The sequence below is a fragment of the Halichoerus grypus genome, chromosome 9 (genome assembly GCF_964656455.1).
Source record: "Halichoerus grypus chromosome 9, mHalGry1.hap1.1, whole genome shotgun sequence".
Classification (NCBI taxonomy): domain Eukaryota; kingdom Metazoa; phylum Chordata; class Mammalia; order Carnivora; family Phocidae; genus Halichoerus; species Halichoerus grypus.
Window position 1 is genome coordinate 130,946,774 of NC_135720.1, and position 19,091 is coordinate 130,965,864.

Genomic DNA, 19,091 nt, shown 5'->3' on the forward strand with positions numbered 1-19,091 from the left:
AAACTGCCCACTTCATTAATACAGTAATTGTGCTCTGCTGTCTGGCTTTCCAGTGACCAGTGTTTCTGTACAAGTAGATCTAGAAAGAAGCCTTTACTTGGACCATGTCAGGCTGCTCTGGGTCCTTCCCTAAGAAGCTAGCCACTAGAATTCTGAAGCTAGAGCTTTATCCCTTTAGTTTATGAATTTGGCTCCGTCTGAAGACCAGCCTGTCAAGGAAAGGTATTGTTTTAAGCTGATAGAAGTCATCCTTGTGATAAACCAACTTACTTGTGTTATAGTAACTGCAAGCCATCAGCTGGGAACTCTTCATTAATTCCAGTACCAAACCTGCACACTTGTGTACAACACGTACCATCCTGCTTCCCCTGTCACGGTCAAGAGCCATCCCTCCTCCTGCTTTTGAGGAGGAAGGCCTCTCTGTCCCTGGACCCCAACCCCTCCTGCCTCCTCGGGACTCCTGCACCATCATCTGAGCCTCCTCCCTCCTTACATAGTTTCCTGCCACCACCACCTCATCCGGATTCTTTCCATTAAACGCGCCCAGTCTTCTCCCAGTAAAAAGTATAAACTTCGCCAGAGCCCCCTTCACCCGCAACTCTCTCATCCAGCCAAGCTTCGGGAAGAATCGTGCATACTTGTCCATTTTCTCACCTCCGTTCTCAACTCGCTCCTGCCTGGCTTCCCTTCCCTGCGCCCCCTGGCAGAGCTCTAGGCGAGGTTGCTGCAAGCCCAGCTGGTGTTGATCCCCGTGGGCCGTTTGCGAGGCTTGCCTGACCTCTCGGCAGCACTCAGCACCCTGGGCCGGTCGTGCCCATCTTCCCACCTCGCTTCCGGGATGCGACGTGCTGGGTGTTGTCCTGCCCTCTCGCCTCGTGGGCCACGCGGCCTGGCCCCTGCCTGTTCCCCACCTTCCTTCCTCCCCTCGCTGTCTCCACTCCAGCACCATGGCTCCGTCCGTCTGTCCTTCCCATCAGGACACCGCGTCCCTTCCCCTGGGACCCCTCTCCTGACATAATTTGGTCAGAATCCATGCCCAGGTGCCTCCCGTTGGCAGCCTGTTACTACGGTTACATTTCATACTTGCTTCCCTGACTACCTGATCAATGACTGCCTCCCCCAGAGGCAGGACCTTGATCCGTTCTTTTACTCATCCAAGTGCCCAACCCAGAACCCGGCCCAGAGCTGGCCTTCACCCAGTAATTTGTAAAATGAACAAACGCAATTATTTAAATATTTTAGTATGTATTTTATTTACTTATTTTCCTATCCCCACCCCCCACCGCCCCCCCACCCCTGCTCACGCTCCATAAATGAATTCACATTTGGATGTGGCCGAGTGTACAGCCGCTGTTTCTAAGAACCATGCCTGCACGAGACAGGGATGACGTCAGCCTTAGCCATTAAATTACTAGTTATTATTTGCAGTGGAGTCCAATACCTTGTCCACGGAAAGTAGGTTCAGAGCGGAGCCAGAACTAGAACCCAGATCCCCTAACTCCTGAGCTGTTTGTGTTTTGTTATCATGATGCCAGAGTATGATTTTCCTACCCGATCTCATTTTCAAAGCCAAAACACCTCACTACCGTACGTGTCCTTGGGGAGGGCTTAGCTCCGTTTGATCGCTGTGGTTGGCCTCGATGTTCTCAGGCCCTTTTAGGAGAAATGAAACATAAACAGGGGGCCTCACTCGAAAGCATGTGTCTTTGAATCTAAGGTTGCCCAGCAGACAGAATTTGCTGTGCATGTAGTTCAGTCTCTCATCCTTTTGTCCCCTCCAAATGTGACCCATGAGAAAAAACAAAAACGAAAAAGCCAGCACAGAACCAGGCAACGGGTCTGGCGACAGAATCAGTGGGCTTCTCAGCACAAGCCAGTGGGGGAACGTTCTGCAGACGCTTCTGGGCATAAGACTTCTGGGAGGCAAGCTCCATCTTGAATCAGGAGCTTATTCAAAACCTACTGACCTACAGCCCTAGCGGCATCCAGAGCCTGGGTTCCGCCAAGGGGTCCCCTGAAGCTGGCTGCCCATCCCTACAAACGAAGCGAGGATTCTGGGGGAAGATAAATGGAAAGGTGGGGCAGAGCCTCCACGCGGCTCATTCTGAGCAGAGTCTGCATTCCAGACCAATGACACAGTTTCCTCCCGAGGTCTGAGAGTGCTATTTTAGGAAAGACTTCGAGACTCTGGAGTCCCAATTTAGAGTCTCCAATATTGCAAATTTCCAAATATACAGCGGGCCCTGGTCGATGGGAAGAAATAGTGTCTTCATGGGACATTTGGAAGAACAAATGACTAACGAACACGACAGTGGGCTTATAAACTGAACAACACTTCGGAATACAATTTCCAGCCGTTTCCAGGGTGCTGTAGATTTTACCGACCGGTATCTGAACGGAAATCCTTCCGTGCCCTCCCTAGAGCATCAATGGTGATGCCATTGGGGTCTCTCAGAATCCAGGGCAATGAGGAGAATTGCAGGTGACAAGAAGCGTTCAATGTCAACTCTTTGCACTCGGTAACTCCATGGACTTTCTGTTTTCACTCCGGGTCTCTCCTGAGATCCCACGGTGTAAATGCCTTGCCACCTGGAGACACAGGTGCCGATACCCGGGGAGGAAGCACAACCTGTGATCCTGGGGGAGCGCCCCTCAGGTCCCAGTGCAGGCCGCCGAGCAGCCCGTGACTCCTTCCGCAACTTTCTCCTCTCGCACATGCCTCCTCCCATGGTGGGGAGCAGGATGCTCAACTTTGCAGGGTCGTTAAATAATTGCCAGGAGCTTCAAAATACAAAAACGTCTCTGTGAATACGGGGCCCCACTGTTTGTGTTGCTCGTCCCTGGCGCTTTATCCGCCCACACCAGCTTGCACTTGTCCTCCGCGGGGCCCTTCCCAGTCTCCGGTGACTTCTGCTGGGACGCGGGGCCACCATCGTCCGTCCCCACCCCCCCACACTGTTGCATCACAACCAGTTGACACCCCTGCTGCCATGTCGCACTGGGTAGGGCCCCATGACGTGCCAGCGGTAGGAGAGACATTGCAGTTCCTGCTCCTTTGTCCTTCCCCGTCTAAGGCGGCTCTGGTGGGGGTGGGTGGGGACAAGAAGAAGAGCATCTATTGTTCTTCGCAGACAGGACACGCTGTCTTGCATCTCCCCGGGGCCATGAGCCTCTTTCTGTCCTAACTGGATCTGCACAAACATGGCAAGAAGCGAGCTCTCACCCTGGGGGGCGGGTAGAGGCCACTGTCCCGAAGCGAGGAGGCCGCATGAAAGAAAGGGGCCTCTGTGACGAGAAGTGTCCACTGGCCCGGAGGCCCCGGCGGAGCAGGGCTGGGGAGGGGCGGAGGACGGGAGGAAGGAGGAGGGTCAGCTTGGCGTGACATGACGCAGGGTGCCTTTCCTGGGGTTGAAATTGAGGAACTGAGGAGGCGGTGGTGGTCAGAGCCCCTGTCGCACGGCACAGGATGGGGCAGGAGCTGCAGCCTCTCGCTCCGCCTCATGCACCTACAAGGGCCGGGGAGATTAATGACCCAAGGAGGCTATGATGCGGTCCAAAAACGTTTCCTGGATCTTTTCCGCAGGCGGCTGAGCCAGAGGCCGACGGCGGAGGAGCTGGAGCAGAGGAATATTCTAAAACGTAAGTGACTCCGTGTGCCGGCTTTGGCTCTTGTTCAGTGTGTGGGCCACAAGCCTGTGTGGAAATGACGGGTGGTCGGCGCTCCATCCTGGCGTGTTAGAACATCCCAGGCGGCCTCCCCGGCAGAGGAGGCAAACCCGAGTCCGCTCGGCTCGTTGGACGCTCGCAGACGGCGAGAACCACCTTCCCCTTGGTGGGCGGTGAAGCCGGAGAAGCTGTACTGCTGGGGCCGGGGACTCACTCAAATGACTCCAAGCAGCACTCGGGTCACCGTCAAACCGGAACTGACTTAGAAACCACAGATTCTGTCTCGATGGCTGAAAGAAGGCGGACGGCCGTTTGCAGACTAGGGCTGGAAACCGTGACTTTTCATGGCAGCTGCATGCTGTTGATAAACCCCCCGCCCTGCCTTCGAAAATTAGATGTAAAGTCTAGGAGAGCACTTCCAAGTGAGGATGCTTCACGTCCACCTCTCAGGACTCCTGCTGCCGGCCCAAGGCAGGCTGGCCGAAGGCGCTCTCTCTCCCAAGAGAGACTCGCCGGGCCCCTTGTGTGTTTGGTTCAGGACGCAGAGATACTTGAATAGAGAGAGGGAATCCCCTTGGTGCCTCACCAACATAAAATTACAAGAAACAAGCATCTCAGGGACACCAGGATTCCTCCGCGTGGTGGGAGATATTAAATAATTTAGAAAACGAAACTTCCCTGCCCACGTCTGCCCCATCATCCTCACGACTCTCACCAACACTCTCCCCGAGATGGTCAACAAATAGTATTTTTAGTTTAATTCATGACCCTTCCTCCCCGCACACATCCGCTCCTAAGTTCCCCCTAGGAAAGAGAGACACATGCCGTGCGGAGCTTCCTAGGAATGCCAGGCCACATGCACGCATGTGTGTGTGCACGCACAAACACACACACGCACGCGCACATGCGATCACATGAAGCCTCAGTCTGAGTGGCTGGATATTTCCACTTAGACCAAACTAAAAGGTTCTTGATCTTCCTTTTCTTCTCCTCCCCACTGTGGTCTTGGTCGGTTTTGAATGGCTTGCTGAGCGTTGGCCGCTGAATTTCCCCTGGGGAGGGCTGCGAGGAGGGGGGTGGCCCGCAACCCCGGGCCTCCGTCCACCTCCTGGCTCCCTGCTCCGGGCCGGCTGCCTCCTCCCCAGCTCTCAGCGGGCATGATTTTCAGGACTGGCCTTCCTGTGTTGGCTGCACCTCACGTAATTCCTAGGTCTCTAGGAATGTGTGTATATTTTTTTTTTCCAACCACGAGGTGCCCTTAGCAGTTTCAAAGCTTCATATGCTATAAAAGGAATGAGAACTTTTTCAGATGATTTCCACGGTCGGGGAAGCATTTGGCCTCCTTTTCTGCCCCAATCTGATACCTGATCCATTATAACCTTTCCGTTGTTGGAAAGAAAAACAGGTGTCCATTTATTCTGGAAGTGGGAAATCGGGCAAACATGCTTCCTTCCCCCTCTGCCTCTTCACCCACACACACCCCTGACACGGATCTGTTGTTTTCTGGAGGAATCTCGCTACAGTGTTTGGTGGCCCCCAACCTGCTCCCAAAGGGGCTGCCACTCTCTATGGGACCGTTCAAGTTGCAGAAAATAGTGTTTCTCTCAGCAAGGGCTCGGGTTTGGGAACGAGGAGGTCCAGCTCCCGCCTGCTGCGTGCCCAGCTCCCTGGGAGACCACGGGCGGGGCCCTCATGGTGGGTTTTTCTTGCCATCTGGAAAGACCCAGATCTCAGAGGCGGTTACTCGCGTCTAAGAAGCCTGAGGGTCTTAGGTTCAGGCGACCCAAGCGGTGACATTAAAACATTGTTCCCAGGGTCCCCTTTGGTTCTAGTCCCTCTTCCTTCTTCTCCCGTTCAAATGGCCAAATTAAAGAACTGCCTGACCAAGTTCCAACAGGCTGATCGTTTCAGTTTTGAAACTTCTCAGAAATGAACGTCTATTTTCCTATTTCCGTTAACTCTTCTTTTTTTCCCTGCGTTCTGGAACTTAGTTTTCCTAAGAATTTTTTTTTTTTCCCATCTCCCTTCTGTGGAACAAGAAACTTTTCATGGTATGAGAAAACACCCTCACGCAAATTATGCCGAGCCTGGCTCTCTGAGCCTTTGGTCCCTGGGGGAACCATCTATATGAGGGTGCTGGGGACACGGACGCCCGGCTCCGCGGGGGGTGGGGGGGGCGCGCCTGGAGGGTCTGCGGTGCCTTCCAGCCCCACCCTGCCGGCCCCCGGGGCCAGCGCTGGCTTTGTCCAGCAGCCAATGAGACACTGGGCACATTTGAGCACATAATGAGCACACTCTGACGGTGGCAGCACATGATGACATCGTGGCCCTCTCCTGGCCTCTCTTCCCAGTTGCCTAATGGGGTTGTCTTGGTACCCTCAGCCCGAGAATTCATGGCCCTGGGTTTGTAAATGGCTTTGAACTAAAGGTATAGATTCCAGAGGCGGTCGCGTGTGGCCCCCGTCCCTCAGGGGGACCCTAGAAACACACACGGGAGAGGACAGCTCCGTGCGGGGTCATGGCTCGGAGGGGGCTTGTGGGATGAGGAGGCTCCGACCAGGAAAGAGGAGGAGGGGCCGGCCCCACGCAAAACAGGCCGCGGGGAGGGGGGGCCACTTATCCTAGCAAGCAAAAAAGCTGGGCTGGCTGGCTGCCGAATTCTCCGCATAGCGTTGTGGCGTTTGACGAGCCACTTCACTCCCTCGGCTTTTCCATCCTCATTTACATTTAGATGTGGCGGTCCCTTGGGCCCCCCGCGGCCCTACTATCCTGTGAGCCTGTACATTTTAACCAAGAGCCCTGGAGCCGCCCCCTGGGTCGTCACTCTCCAGACTGTCATCCCCCTGGCCCCCCTGCAGACGGCACCTGTTTGCGGTCTCCCTTCTTCGTGCTTTCTGCCTCCCAATTTATCTCTGATCGATTGGTTCATACTAAGATGTTAATGGCTGGCTAGTTTCGAGAGTTTTTATCCAAGAGAAACTTGCATTTTTAAAGGGAACTCTGGGAGGGAGATAAGATCTTTAAGTCCAGAGGAAGGAGCTCTCTCTCTTATATGGGGGTGGGGGCCCTGGGGGGCATGCTGCACTGGGGTCCTCTGGTGACCCTGAACAAGGTCCTGAACGCCCCCCCCCCCAGCAGTCACAGCGGTCAAACTGTGCCCCTGGGGATGTCGCTCGGCTCTAACCTGCCATTGTCCCTCCCGGTGGGAAGTGTGGCCACCTTCAGCGTGCGTGGCCTCGGGCTGGCAAGGAGGAGCTGGGTGGGACCCGCTTCTGTGCACAGGGGCTTCCCTCTTTTAAAGACCCGCCCTATCCTGAGATGACTGAATTGCAAGGGTGCGCTGCTTTGATGAGTTATGAAACAAAATTCAACAACAGGGATTTCAAAATGACAGAACAAGTGCCCAGGAGACCACCCCGAAGGAGATTGCTTTCACTAATGCCCTTCTCAAGTCAGGGGGCGAGAAGCAGAGGCCCTCTCTGACACGGTTTGATAGACAATATTAGGCTTAGACCCATGCCTCCATCCTGAGCCCAGGAGGAAAGTGACGTGCCCACGGTCACCCACTTTGCTTACAAGGAAAAATAAGCCCGCACTCTCTGCCCTCCATATCTCTGCTCCATTCCCCAGACCCTCTTACCTACGGCTCTTTAAACATCTGATGAGTAAGTCAGCCCACATACTAAGCTGAGAACGTTTAGACTCCGAAGTCTTCTCTCCTGAGACACTCCTTAAAAAGTCTAAATGCAGGCAATTGTGTCCCAGACTCTGGCCTCCCACCTGCTCTGTGGACTTCTTGGAAGATTCAAAGAATTAATGGAATCAGGGCTTGCGAAAGGTGAGCGTTTGGAATTCCTCCGTGCAGCCGGGGCTGCGTTTGGAGTTAGCCGTGCCCTTATTTCGTTTCCGCAGCACGTGGCCGGCACCCCCGCGGGCCAGCCTCCTTTCCTGTCCCCACAGAGCACCAGACACGAGGCCACATCACAGTGAGCCCCCGTCAGTCGCTGGGAGGCCCGAGGCAGAGTTGAGCGGGCACAGGTCTTGTCCCAAGCAGGGAGCCTCACCTCTCCCCTGATGCCCGCCTCCGGGCCAACAGCACCCCCACGCGTGTAGGACCTACCTCCTTGCCACGAAGCCACACTTCTCAGCCCAGCATTTCTGCCTGGAGACTTGAAACCCCCCATGTGGCATAAAGAAAGCAAAGTGAGAAGGCCAGCCAGCTCACTACCCGTTTGAAGCCGTGCGGGCAATTGGGAGAGCATCCCACAGGCAGGCCGGAGGGTGGCCGGGGCAGAGGACAGGAGCTCGCCCCCCCCCTTCTCAAGTGGTGAGGGGCTCGGCCTAGAGCCTGCAGACGTTCAGAGGATACACCTGTGTGTGACACTGTTTCCCAGAATCAAAAGCATCTTCACTGTTTCTTGCAGCTCGGAATGAACAGGAGGAACAAGAGGAGAAGAGAGAGATCAAGAGGAGGTTAACTCGAAAGGTGAGTGGCTTCTCCAGGTGGGAGCTGGGACAGGAGGTGGGGGAGGCGCCGGGCAGCTCTCTCAGTGGTCCTGCTCCTCGGGCGTGAGAGCGAGCGGCTCTGGGCTCAGCAGGACCTCTCCCGGGGACGGTGGTCGGCTCAGTATCATGACCTGCAGGCCTTCTGGCTGGTGACATTCTCTCGCCTGATTTTGTGACACACACCCACCCCCAAGGACCTTGATGGCAGGTGCATTATATTTTCAATCACAGTGAATATTTTGTTTTTTTAAAAATTCACCAAATTCACTAAAAATTCACCTCACCAAGCTTTGGAAATTCATTGCCAAAATCAATAGTTCAAATGTAACATGGTTCTGGGCTGTGGCCCTGAGAGTTTCCCTTGCGTCCTCTGATATTATTCCCTTCCTATTAACTGAGAACTAACGGACTGTATTATGCCAAATCCAATTTGAATTACTGATTAGGAAAATGCCAAAAGTACTGATAAATTTACTGAAGGTGTTTGAAAAGCACTTAAAGTCATAAAGCTGGAATTTTTTGTATTTTAACCCCAAAAATCGACGGCTTGGCAGCGCAAAGTAGACCCAAATGGATCTAATTCTATATGAGTGGCCTAATAACAGACTCTTATTTGAGGCTATTCTTGGATGACAATGACAAGTTTAATTAATTGATAGTACACAAGAAATAATACTATATTCTGTCTGACTAAAGTGTTTTTAATCAGCTTCCTACAGTGACTATCTTGAGGGAAAGATACTCAAATCTTAGAGACGGTTAAGAGACCCATTAAAATTAATTTTTAAGGGTTTATTAATGGATTTTTTTCTCCCTAGAAATATTATATAAAGGAAGAAATTCAGAGATCCTAAAACACCATACCAATTATTAGGGTGATGATTTGTGTCTCTTGGACCTTCTCTCCCTTGGAGCATCCCAAGCATCTGGTGACAAGCCAAATGTCGCCCCAACTATAAGGAGTAGGATAAGCAGGTGCCTGCAGGGCCAGATGACGGGCTGGCGTCCCCCTGGTGGGGACCTCCCGAACGAGAGCTAAGTGACCTCACTTCATCTGGGTGCCCCCACCCAAGTCACGGTTTGATCCTCTAAGTCCCTCTGAGCACCCGGTCTTTGGGCGCAGGGCATCCCCCTCTTCCCGAGCCTGAGTAGTGAAGGGGCCTGAGGAAGAGGCACTAGCTTGTTTTAAGTGTGTCCTTGAAATGAGGAGGCTGGTGACAACCCGTCCTTCCTGATACAGAAAGGTCTAGACATTCAGGAAAAAAACCTAAATCAAATTTTCATCAGGTTCATTGGGGTTGATTGCTGGGCCCAGAAATTCTCCTAAACTTGAGGGGTTTCTTGCTAAAAACTCGTAATAGGAAAATACTGAAGCATACGTTTCCTTCTTACAGAAACCCAGCTAACGGCATCAGTTGGCAGCAGGGCAAAGGAAGGGGGTTCCCTGCCCACCCACCTCCCCGAGGGTGGGGGCCGCTGGGGATGGGGGCCCCCAGATAGCCCCTCATTTTGGCAGGGGCTCCAGGACAGGAGAACTGGCTCCTCTTCCTTCCCGGCAGGAAAGCTGCCTGAGAATTTCACCTGCCCTCCCTGGGACAGGCTTGGGGAATGGAGAAAAAGGGGTTTAAGGGAAGGGAGAACTGTTTTTAAGGGAAAAGCTGAAAGGAGGTTTCACCTCTGTTTTTGCCGACGGAGATGGGAGCCTGCCAGCAGGTGGGGATTCCATGGGGCCTGCGGGCCCTGGGCAGGTTCCTTCCCCCTGGAGGCTTGAGCGCAGCAGGACCAGATGCCAGTGGTGGTTTTCAGTTACCCGCAGCCCCAGGATTTCCTCAGTACGGTTCCATTTAACGTTAAGGTACCAGTGAGAAAAATGAACCCCAGGAGCTGATGCTCACAGCAACAGACCAGTCTTTTTCTTCAGCCAAATTGAGACTAACCCCAAAATGACATGCTCCCCCTTTCAAAAAAAACAAAAAATGCTAGCTAGCTCCATGGATGGATGGCAAGAAGGAAGGAGGGAGGGAAAGACGGAGGGGAGGCAGGGACATGCACTTGGGTCAAGTTGTATTAATAGTGGGATTTGGGTCTCAAGGAATTTACTCTTCAGTATCTGGTTGCAAGTGGTATTTCTGCCATAGATTAAAACGTAAGGCTACCAACCCCTTCTGCCAGCCCACCATCCCCAGAAACCGGACTTTGGCCACAAAGATGATTTCCTCACCCTCTGAGGAGGGACCCCAGGTTCATGTGCCCCAAGAGCTACATCAGCCACCAGCCAGAGGCCCCTCTGGGCACCAAGGAGGCAGGGTCACGAGCTCGTGCCCACAGGGGAGCTTCCCAAAGTTGGTGCCCTCCTCACTCCCTCCCTCGGAGCACTTGGGTGCAGCGCCCTATTGATTTGGAGAGATGCTGTCTAGAGTCTCCATGGGATTCAGGCATGAAAAATAGTCCCTGATCTAACATTTCGTTTCCTGTTCACTCCGGACTCTCTGCCGTCAAGTCTTTTAGTAAAATATCCAGATCATGATTTCTAGAAAGAATCACTAGAAATTCCACGCTTAGCTTTGTTCTGGTCGTGGTGCACTTAGAAATTAAGTTTGTCCAGCACTCCGCAGTAAATCTTGCCAGTCCTAAGAAATACAAGGGATTTCGAGTGGGAGTCCTTATGTAGTGGGGAGAATGTGGAAACAGTGTTGGTATGTGCTTTCATGACAGCGCAAAAGCTCCCTGAAGTCGCATTTTAGAGAACAGGTTTTCGAGTCCAGACGGGCTGCCACTCTCGTTCACAGCAGCCCATAAAGCCTGGGGGACCTGTGCTTTCCGGCGACAGGCCCGCACTGCTGCCGGAAGGCCCGGTCCCAGGAAAGCCAGGGCGGCCTCAGCACACTGGAACCACTTTGACGGGGAGCTACCCGTTGTCCAGGCGAGTAGGCTCTGCTCTTACCTGGAGCCTCGCAGTCCCGGCTCCATTCTGCCCATTACCACCGGGCAGTCCTCTGACCGGCCATGTCTGCCATCAGCCAGCTAGCAGCAAGCCGGGGCCCTCCGGAGCAGCCAGGAAACAGAACAGCCGGGTGCTTTGGATTCCCGTGTGTGTGTGTGTTGGGGGGGTGGGGTGGTTTGTAGGCCTTTGCGGTAAGATTGTATCTGACTGCATTTTCTATTAATAGAAGTAAATACGGTCCCGGGCTTAGAGGAAAAATTGCTTTTAAATAACATTGGTTAAACCTCAATGGACAGCCTCCTAAAGAAAGAGTGATGGTGTTGCTCCAGAAGAAGTCAACTTCATGGCAGGAAATGCTAATAAAAACGACAGCCTTGTGCTGTTCAAGTACAAAGGAAGGGTGCTGGTGACTAGAACTAGGATGGGGAGGCGGTGAAGTCACTATGAACTCACCCCTCCCCGCAGACCCATCCCGTGGGCCTGTCCCCGCCCCCCCACCCCCCCACCCCCCACCCCCACTTCCCTGGCACAAACCCAGCCTCGCTCTGCAAGTGTGGACTGGCTTTTCCTTTGAAATTCTTGAGGAGCAGCGTCCCCTCGGACCTCCTAGATCATTGCTATACCCCTGAATTTGCATGTTGTTTGCATATACACCTTTTGTGTCTAAAACAAACACCCCCCACACACACACACACACACACACACGTGTAAGATGATTTACAAGCCCATCCTGCAGAGTGCACTCATTCTGACACATGGTTGTGGACTTACAAAACCGAGATGAGACACCAGCATGGTGTACGGGGCCGGTCACCCGCTGGGACAAGGGGCACAGGTGTGGGAAGACCCGCGCCCGCAGGAGTACGAGCTGCTTGTGAGGAGGCGCTGCCGTGTCGGTAAGGAAGAGACAGCCCGGCTGTCTGTCCGGATAAGCCGGTAGCGAGTTCCGGGGACGATGAAGCTCTGTGTCTCTCGGAGCCCTGCAGAAGGCGCAGGCCCGGGCGTCGGAAGCCCTAGCTCCCCAGCAGGGCCGCGTCCCGCACGCGCTGTGGGATGTGTTGGTGGCCTCTCATCTTCCCCTGTAAGTGTGCAAACCGACCAGGCCGCCTGAACTTCTCTGGCTGACGGTCCGTCTCTCTCCTTCTCTGCAGCTCAGCCAAAGACCCACGGTGGAAGAACTTAGAGAAAGAAAGATCCTCATCCGTTTCAGCGACTACGTGGAGGTGGCTGATGCTCAGGACTACGACCGCAGGGCCGACAAGCCGTGGACCCGCCTCACCGCCGCCGACAAAGTGAGCAGAGGGGTGGGGGTGGGGGGGCTCATGCCTCAGTTTGGAGCCCGTAGCCAGTAGTCAGAGCAGCATCAAAGCCGTGGTCGCGGTGTCCCTAAGGGGGTGCTGGGTGGCCGGGGCCTGCCTGCCGAGGGCGCTGCTTGCCCCACTCCCTCCCCCGGGGCTCACTGAACTGGCTCTGCGCTGCCGTAGAGGGGGCACAAGACAGTCACGTAATATCATGCGACATGCGGCAGGAGGAAAGGCGGCGAGGGAGGCTGGGCCCAGAGGAACAGAAGAGCGCCCGGGTGGGCACAGAACGGTTCACGAGTGCCAGGCTCTGCGCTCCACGCAGACTTTCAGGGAAGAGGACGCTGTCCTCAGCACCCGGGAGGAGTCACCCAACCCAAAAGAGACTGCGGGTATCATAACCTAATGGGAGAAACAGGACAGAGATCACAGAGACCGCAAAACCTGCCTCCCTTCACTAACCCCTCATGCATTTGGAAAACAAAGAATAATCGGAAGTTGGGTTCATTTTATAGGAAATGAGGCAAAAGATGGGAGGCAAAAGATGCACCATTCTGGGGCATCTGGGTGGCTTGATCGGTTGGGCATCTGATTCTTGATCTCAGCTCAGGTCTTGATCTCGGAGTCATGGGTTCAGGCCCCGCATTGGGCTCCCCGCTGGGAGAGAGACCTCATTCTTACGTGTCCACCGGACCATGTATCAAAATGAACCTGTGCTTCGTAATCCTTTGTGACTCTAGTCCAGTCATCATGAGGGAATGGGAGAGCTAAGGGCCTTTAAAAAAAAAAAGTCTAATGACTACACCCAATGTGCAAGTGACATTGGGGAGACACTGGGGGCCTTCTCTTGAAGACGCCTGCCTTCGCCCCATGAGTTCCCAGGGCCAGTGGCTTTCTTATAAAAACCACTTTTATAAGTGGCAAGGTCCTCTGCAGCGACACTCTGGCCCGACCAATCGCAGGGAGCGTGAACGCAGGGAAGCTGCTACACGTGGGTGGGAATGATGGGGTCGGAGGCCGACCGATGTTCCCGAAGTGCTTGCCACAGCGTGGGTCCACCACACGGGCCCTGATGAGTGGAAGCCTCTGCCCTCCTTGTAAACACAGCACTCTCTCTTCCCTGTGCAGGCGTCTGTGGGGAGTGATCTCGGGGGTGGTCCCAGCAGCCGCTAGGCACGCGCGGACACACGCACACGCACACACGCACACACCGGGCAGTTATGTCGCATAAGCGGGAACGGAGGAAGGGGCCTTGGCCCTCTTGTTCCCGGGCAGGCTGCAGTGCGCTGAGCTGAAGCCGAGGGAAGGTACAGCGTGTCCGCACACGCGCGTGCTCAAGCTGTGCATAGCAGCAGGGAGGGAACTCTGGTTCCGCACAGGCCGCCCCGCGGGAGGAACAGGAAGTGGAAACTGAGGCTGGTAAACAGGCACACTGGGCGCCTGCCTTCTCTGGGGGGGGCGGGCGCTGGTCCCACCTACAGAATTTCAGCCCCCGGGGAAGAAGCGAGGTTGCCCCCAAGGCCAGACCTCTGTCCCACTGGCCCCTGTGCGGTCCTGCAGCATGCTGCCTGGCCTCCCCTGGGCCGCAGCTCCCCTCTGCGGCCAGTGCTGGAAGGAGGAGGCCGTTCCCACGCAGCCCATGTCCTTGATGATGACCTAGATCACCTCAGAGTCAACAGAGCTGTAAACGAGTGAGGGCTTTATAAATCAAAGGGGGGCGCTCACCCTTAATTCCCTTAATTTGGTTGAGGAGTTTGACCCACACCTTCTAGAAGGATCCATCTTGAGGCATCACCGTGCTTGTGGCAAGCTCAGGTCATTTACCTAAGGGAGATGAAGGCAGCGCTCCGTGAAGACAGGAAGACGAGGACACTTGGGACAGTTCGCCAGCTCTAGCCATTTGCATTTACATTTAGCAGGATGAGGATTCGTAGTAGGTGCTGGGTGATTTTTCTTTTTCCCCTCCCAGTGAAAGAGTTCATTTTCCGTACTTTGGCATCTGGCTTCGTCAAAGCAAATGGAAATAAAAGGCGAACTCCTTTCCCTCTTCCGCATACTCATGGGTTTCTCTTCATTCCAGGCTGCCATTCGAAAGGAGCTCAATGAATTTAAAAGCACCGAAATGGAAGTTCATGAATTGAGTAGACATTTAACAAGGTTAGTGTATCGAGGGGTTCTTTTCCCTCCCCCCCCCACACTGTAATATTTGCTTCCAGGAACTCTCCCATCTGCCCCCGGGTCGCAGGTGGTGTGGCAGGTGTGGGGGGGGAGAAGGTGAAGGGTCAGCGTGAAGTTCCCCTGCGGGGAAGGAGCATCACAGCCCAGGCTAAGTGGGACCTTCTGAAAGCCTAGTTTTTAAATTATCCAAACGAAAGTTCTGATTAGTGCCAGACCACCAATAACACCAGAGTGGGTTTTTATGGAAACTTAGGCTGAGAAGAAAAGACGCTTGACGAGACTGAAGCACAGAGAGATTTAAGGGGCTGATAGAAGGTCATATGGCGACAGAGTCATCAACTCAATTCTTAGGACTCGTACTAAACGGTGACCATTTTAGAGAAACAGGACGTACCAGCTCTGTAGTGCTTGGACTCGGAGACACAGGCTGGGAGCTCCACCTGGCTGCGGAGTCCAGGCTGAGAGCCAGCAGGGCCATCCAGTGGGGCCCCCAGGAGCTCCAGAGTAAACCGCTCCAGAATCAAAGGTGAACCCCGTGGGGCTCAAGGACTGGAGGAGAGCTGTCGGCATGTGCCTTTGGGTGGGGGTTTAACCAGATTCGGCCCGGCACTTGTCAGCAACGGGGCATCTGGGGACAGAAAGCTCGGATTGGGGAATCTGGCTCCTTTAATAGCCCCTCGGTCCTGATTTAATTATTTGTTTTCCTAGGTTTCACCGACCTTAACAGTCAAATTCCTCTTGAGTGCTATGCTGTCTTCAAAACATAAATTTATAAGAACCATAAGTGCTGGTATTTATTCACTTCCCCATTATGATGTAAATCTTCTGAACTGCCTTTTTTTAAAAAAGAAGAAGAAAAATAAAAGGAAACGTGATCAGGATTCTCTTTGCGAAAATACGGGGGTCACCGCTCGGCGGTCAGAATCACTGGCACCACGCGGATACCGAGGACACCGGTGGGGCGGACGGAAGACTCCCCGGCGCTCGGAGCGGGCCCCGGCCTCTCCACCCAGGCCCGGCAGGCCAACCTCCTTTAGGCTCATTTAGGCCCCAGCGAACCTCTTCCCCTAAAGTGTGTGTCACCTGGGTCCAAAGAAAGCCGAGGCTGTGGGTTTGGCCTGGAATGGACTGTGCAAAGCAAATGGTCGGGTGGGCCTTCTAGACTTGACCAGACACACTGGCTGTAGGCGTCCGGCTCGGAGGAGGATGCTGAGAGGGAGCCCTATCCGCGGTTGCCCCTGTCCTTTCTCCCCCTTCAGCCGTCATCCGTGCAGTGAACAAAAGGGAAGATGCTTTTCTCGGGGAGTCTGTGGTTGACTGTTGGTCCCAAGAGTGTGTAGGCTCCAGGTGTGGAAGGCCGGCGCAGAGCCCCTAGCCTGTCCCTGCAGACTGAGCTGAGCTGCCTTCTAGGGAGCTCCGGTTTAGGAGGGGAAAGCAGTCATCTGCTCAGTTCAAGTGAACTGACCCAGCTATGTCACAAAAGCCAAATGTCACGGGTGATCTTACGCACACGGCCACTGCCGTGGTATTCCCATGGTATTCGTGCGTCTGAGTGTGAGGACCCTGATGAGGACAGAAAGGCTGGGGTAAGAAACTGCTTGGCTGGTGTTCTTCGTTTTTCTCTGCACACCCTGGGGCCGGTGACTGTGTGGCCTGGAAGTTAACAAACAACCTCTGAGTGTAGGACCCATGATGCAAGCCAGAGCCCAGTCCCGAAAGACTGTCCAGTCACCGATGGACGGGTACCCCAGAACCACCTGATGGCCTTCTAGTCTCCTTTCTTTGCACTGACGAGTTTCTGTGGGGAGCTTCAGGGTTTGGCATAGGCCAGAATCGTGCAAACACCAGCCGCGCCTGCCCACGCTGTACCTTCCCGCTCCTGTCTGGAGAGGCTCCTTCCTCTCCCTCATGGTGCTGGCGAGCCTGGCTGGAGAGGTCTCTCTCTCTGTCCCATTCACTTGGGACCACAGGAAGGCAGTGCTCTTCTGACAGAGGGACACCAAGGACAGGACGTGCAGTGAGAGGGAGGACAGCCCCCAAACCCTAACAGCGATCTTAACGAGGCCTGTTGCAGCTTCTTCTGTTTTCCTTCCTAACAGCCCTCGGAGGGCCCTCGGCCCCACAGCTCCGCCTGGCCTTCGGGAGTGGTCGCCCGTTGCCGCCATCTCTCCAGGCATGGCTCGCTCCCCTCCACGCGTGCCCGAGAGTTAGATGCCAGACTGGCCCTCACAAAAACGAGCGAGCCGGTGCCCAGCCCCAGCCGTGGGGGAAGCGTTACTCTGGGGACGCACACCCGGCGAGGAGGCCATTTCATTTCCGGCCGGCACGGGGCCAGGAGCCGGGCCTGTTTCGGGGGGAGCTCAGGGCCGTCCTTGAGGTGGTGCCCACTCACCGTTGCCAAGCCGTCGTCCGCTCTCCTTGTCCCCCCCAGAGTGAGCGCGCCGCTGCCCAGCCCCAGGAGGGGCACCCCCGCTAGATCCTTCTCTCTGAATGTTGAGGCTGGATAGTTAACTGCCGCGGGAGGGTACTGTTCAGGGAGAACGTGGTCGGGACTTCAGTGTGGCTGTAAACAGTCTTCCCGAAAGGCTTACTGACGTTTGAATGTGCAAATGGTATGACGAAAGAGGTCGGGCTCTTTCGTTTGACTTCTCTGCGGCAGGCAGGTGTTCCAGGCAGGGTGCCTGCCTGGCCAGGGCTCGAGGCCGAGCTTCCTGTAACTCCCAGCTGGCCTCGTGCGGCTCCCAGGGCCCTAGCGTGATGGGCGGGCCTTCCCCGGGCCCAGGAGCGAGGCCTAAGGGAGCTCCTTCCCGGGCCTGGACTCCTCCTTCGAAGGCCAATGGCTTCTCTGCTGGCTTCGGTTCTTGGGCCTCCGAGGCCCTGGGAACGTGACGCCCAAATCGATTTCCCTGCAGCCAGCCGGCAGCCCAGGGATCTTGCCTGAAGTGCCCTGTTGTCGCAGTCCACTTTGAGCACGGAGGACAGGGAACACAATCTCCACTTCAATTCCTGCAGAGCACCCTTCTTGAGAAGTCAGTTGCAGGAATTAGGGGTGAACCTTCCATGCCCCTGAGATCTCACCCACCGTCAAGGTGGGCTACTTCAAGCCCAGTGTAGGGGGCTCAGCAACCTCAGTGGACCACAGGATGGGGGTCTCTGCTGTCTCTTTCCTTCTGTGAAATCTTGAGGTCTTGATAGAAATCTATCCAAATTTCTTTCTTTTTTGCTGTATTCTTAGGACAACTGGAAGATGTTACAAAGAAAGGTGAGATGGGCTAGGTGGTTTAAAATGCATCCCTTTTCTGAAAAAGCTGCAGTTCTCAAAGGTCTTGTGCAGATACATTCCCAATGGAGCCTTTTGTCATTTGGACTAGCATGAGAGGAAAAATGTGAAATTTCTCAAATCGAACGGTTTCCCTCTCGAAATCAGACATTGCCCCACCCTGCCCCCCACCATCTGTGACGGAAGGGACTGCCATCGGCCTACTTGCTCTTTCAAGATTGCTGATCTACTCCTCTCCAAAGGCCCTCAAAGCCCTGTAAAACTTTTAAAACTTTAGCCTTTATGTCAAATTAGAGAAACCAAACAATGTGCTGGTAGATGTGATAAAAACCTGAGTTTATTTTTCTCCCGCTTATGAACGTGTATTTATATTTGCCGAATGAATATCGTGGTGTGAGCTTCGATGAATGGGATGTCAGGTTTTCCCTGTGCACAGCGGTGGGTGGAGGTCACCTTAAATGACTTTTTCTTCCCATCTGTCTGTTAATCCCCAAACCAGTTGCTTTCTCCAGTTGCTTCCCGGGTGTCTGTACATAGTTTGTCTTTGTATAGGAGCGCTCTCCTGTGTTCTAATTTAACAGATGATGGCTGTATGAGGAAGACAATGTAAATAGAATACAAATTAAACTGGATCTCTATGGCCTAGGTTTTGTACATACAGAAACTGCATGGTATTTAAATTATTGTTCGTCTCTGATGATGTATGCAGTTTCTTTAAAAACAAACCAAAAAAAAAAGTCTAAAAAAAAAAAACCATTTCCTTGACTCGTGTTTTATCAACCGCTGCAAACAGTTTGGCTGAGGACAGGGTTTGGGAGGAGGGCAGGTCAGTTCATCAGCAAACAGAGTTATGGAGACGGAAAACCACCTCATGTATCGGGTATTCCTGGGGGCGGGGGGGTGGTGGCTGCCCATAAATTAGCTTCCTAGGACTTTCAAAGATGTAGCCCAAATGTCTGTCCTTGAATAATCTGGGAATAAGGAACATAACATGTAAAAATCCCTCAGAGTCATCTCTCTAATATCAGATACCAGACAGCTCCGTGCAGCAGCAATGGGGTGTCGCTGCCCCAAGCAAAAGCCCCAAACCACTTTGCGTTTGGGTACTTACCTCTGTCTCCAGGAGAAGTCTTGAGTATTTGCCCTGTAAAGCTAAGAGCTTTATCACTTAACTTTCTGGTCCTAACTTGTCTTTTCAAAGGTTCTGGGGGAAGCA

General features: G+C 53.9%; 1 protein-coding gene across 9 annotated transcripts in view; it reads left to right on the forward strand.

The window, feature by feature from the left end:
- Nucleotides 1-18,083, forward strand: part of PHACTR1 (phosphatase and actin regulator 1) — a 551,321-nt gene extending 533,238 nt beyond the window's left edge. For all 9 annotated transcript variants that reach the window (XM_078055703.1, XM_078055706.1, XM_078055704.1 and 6 more), the window contains 5 exons: nucleotides 3,584-3,639; nucleotides 8,091-8,152; nucleotides 12,268-12,408; nucleotides 14,498-14,574; nucleotides 15,304-18,083. In XM_078055703.1, coding sequence (XP_077911829.1) covers nucleotides 3,584-3,639; nucleotides 8,091-8,152; nucleotides 12,268-12,408; nucleotides 14,498-14,574; nucleotides 15,304-15,319 — 352 coding nt within the window. In that variant the 3' untranslated portion in view covers nucleotides 15,320-18,083. The remainder of the gene's footprint in view (nucleotides 1-3,583; nucleotides 3,640-8,090; nucleotides 8,153-12,267; nucleotides 12,409-14,497; nucleotides 14,575-15,303) is intronic.
- Nucleotides 18,084-19,091: the final 1,008 nt, after the last annotated feature.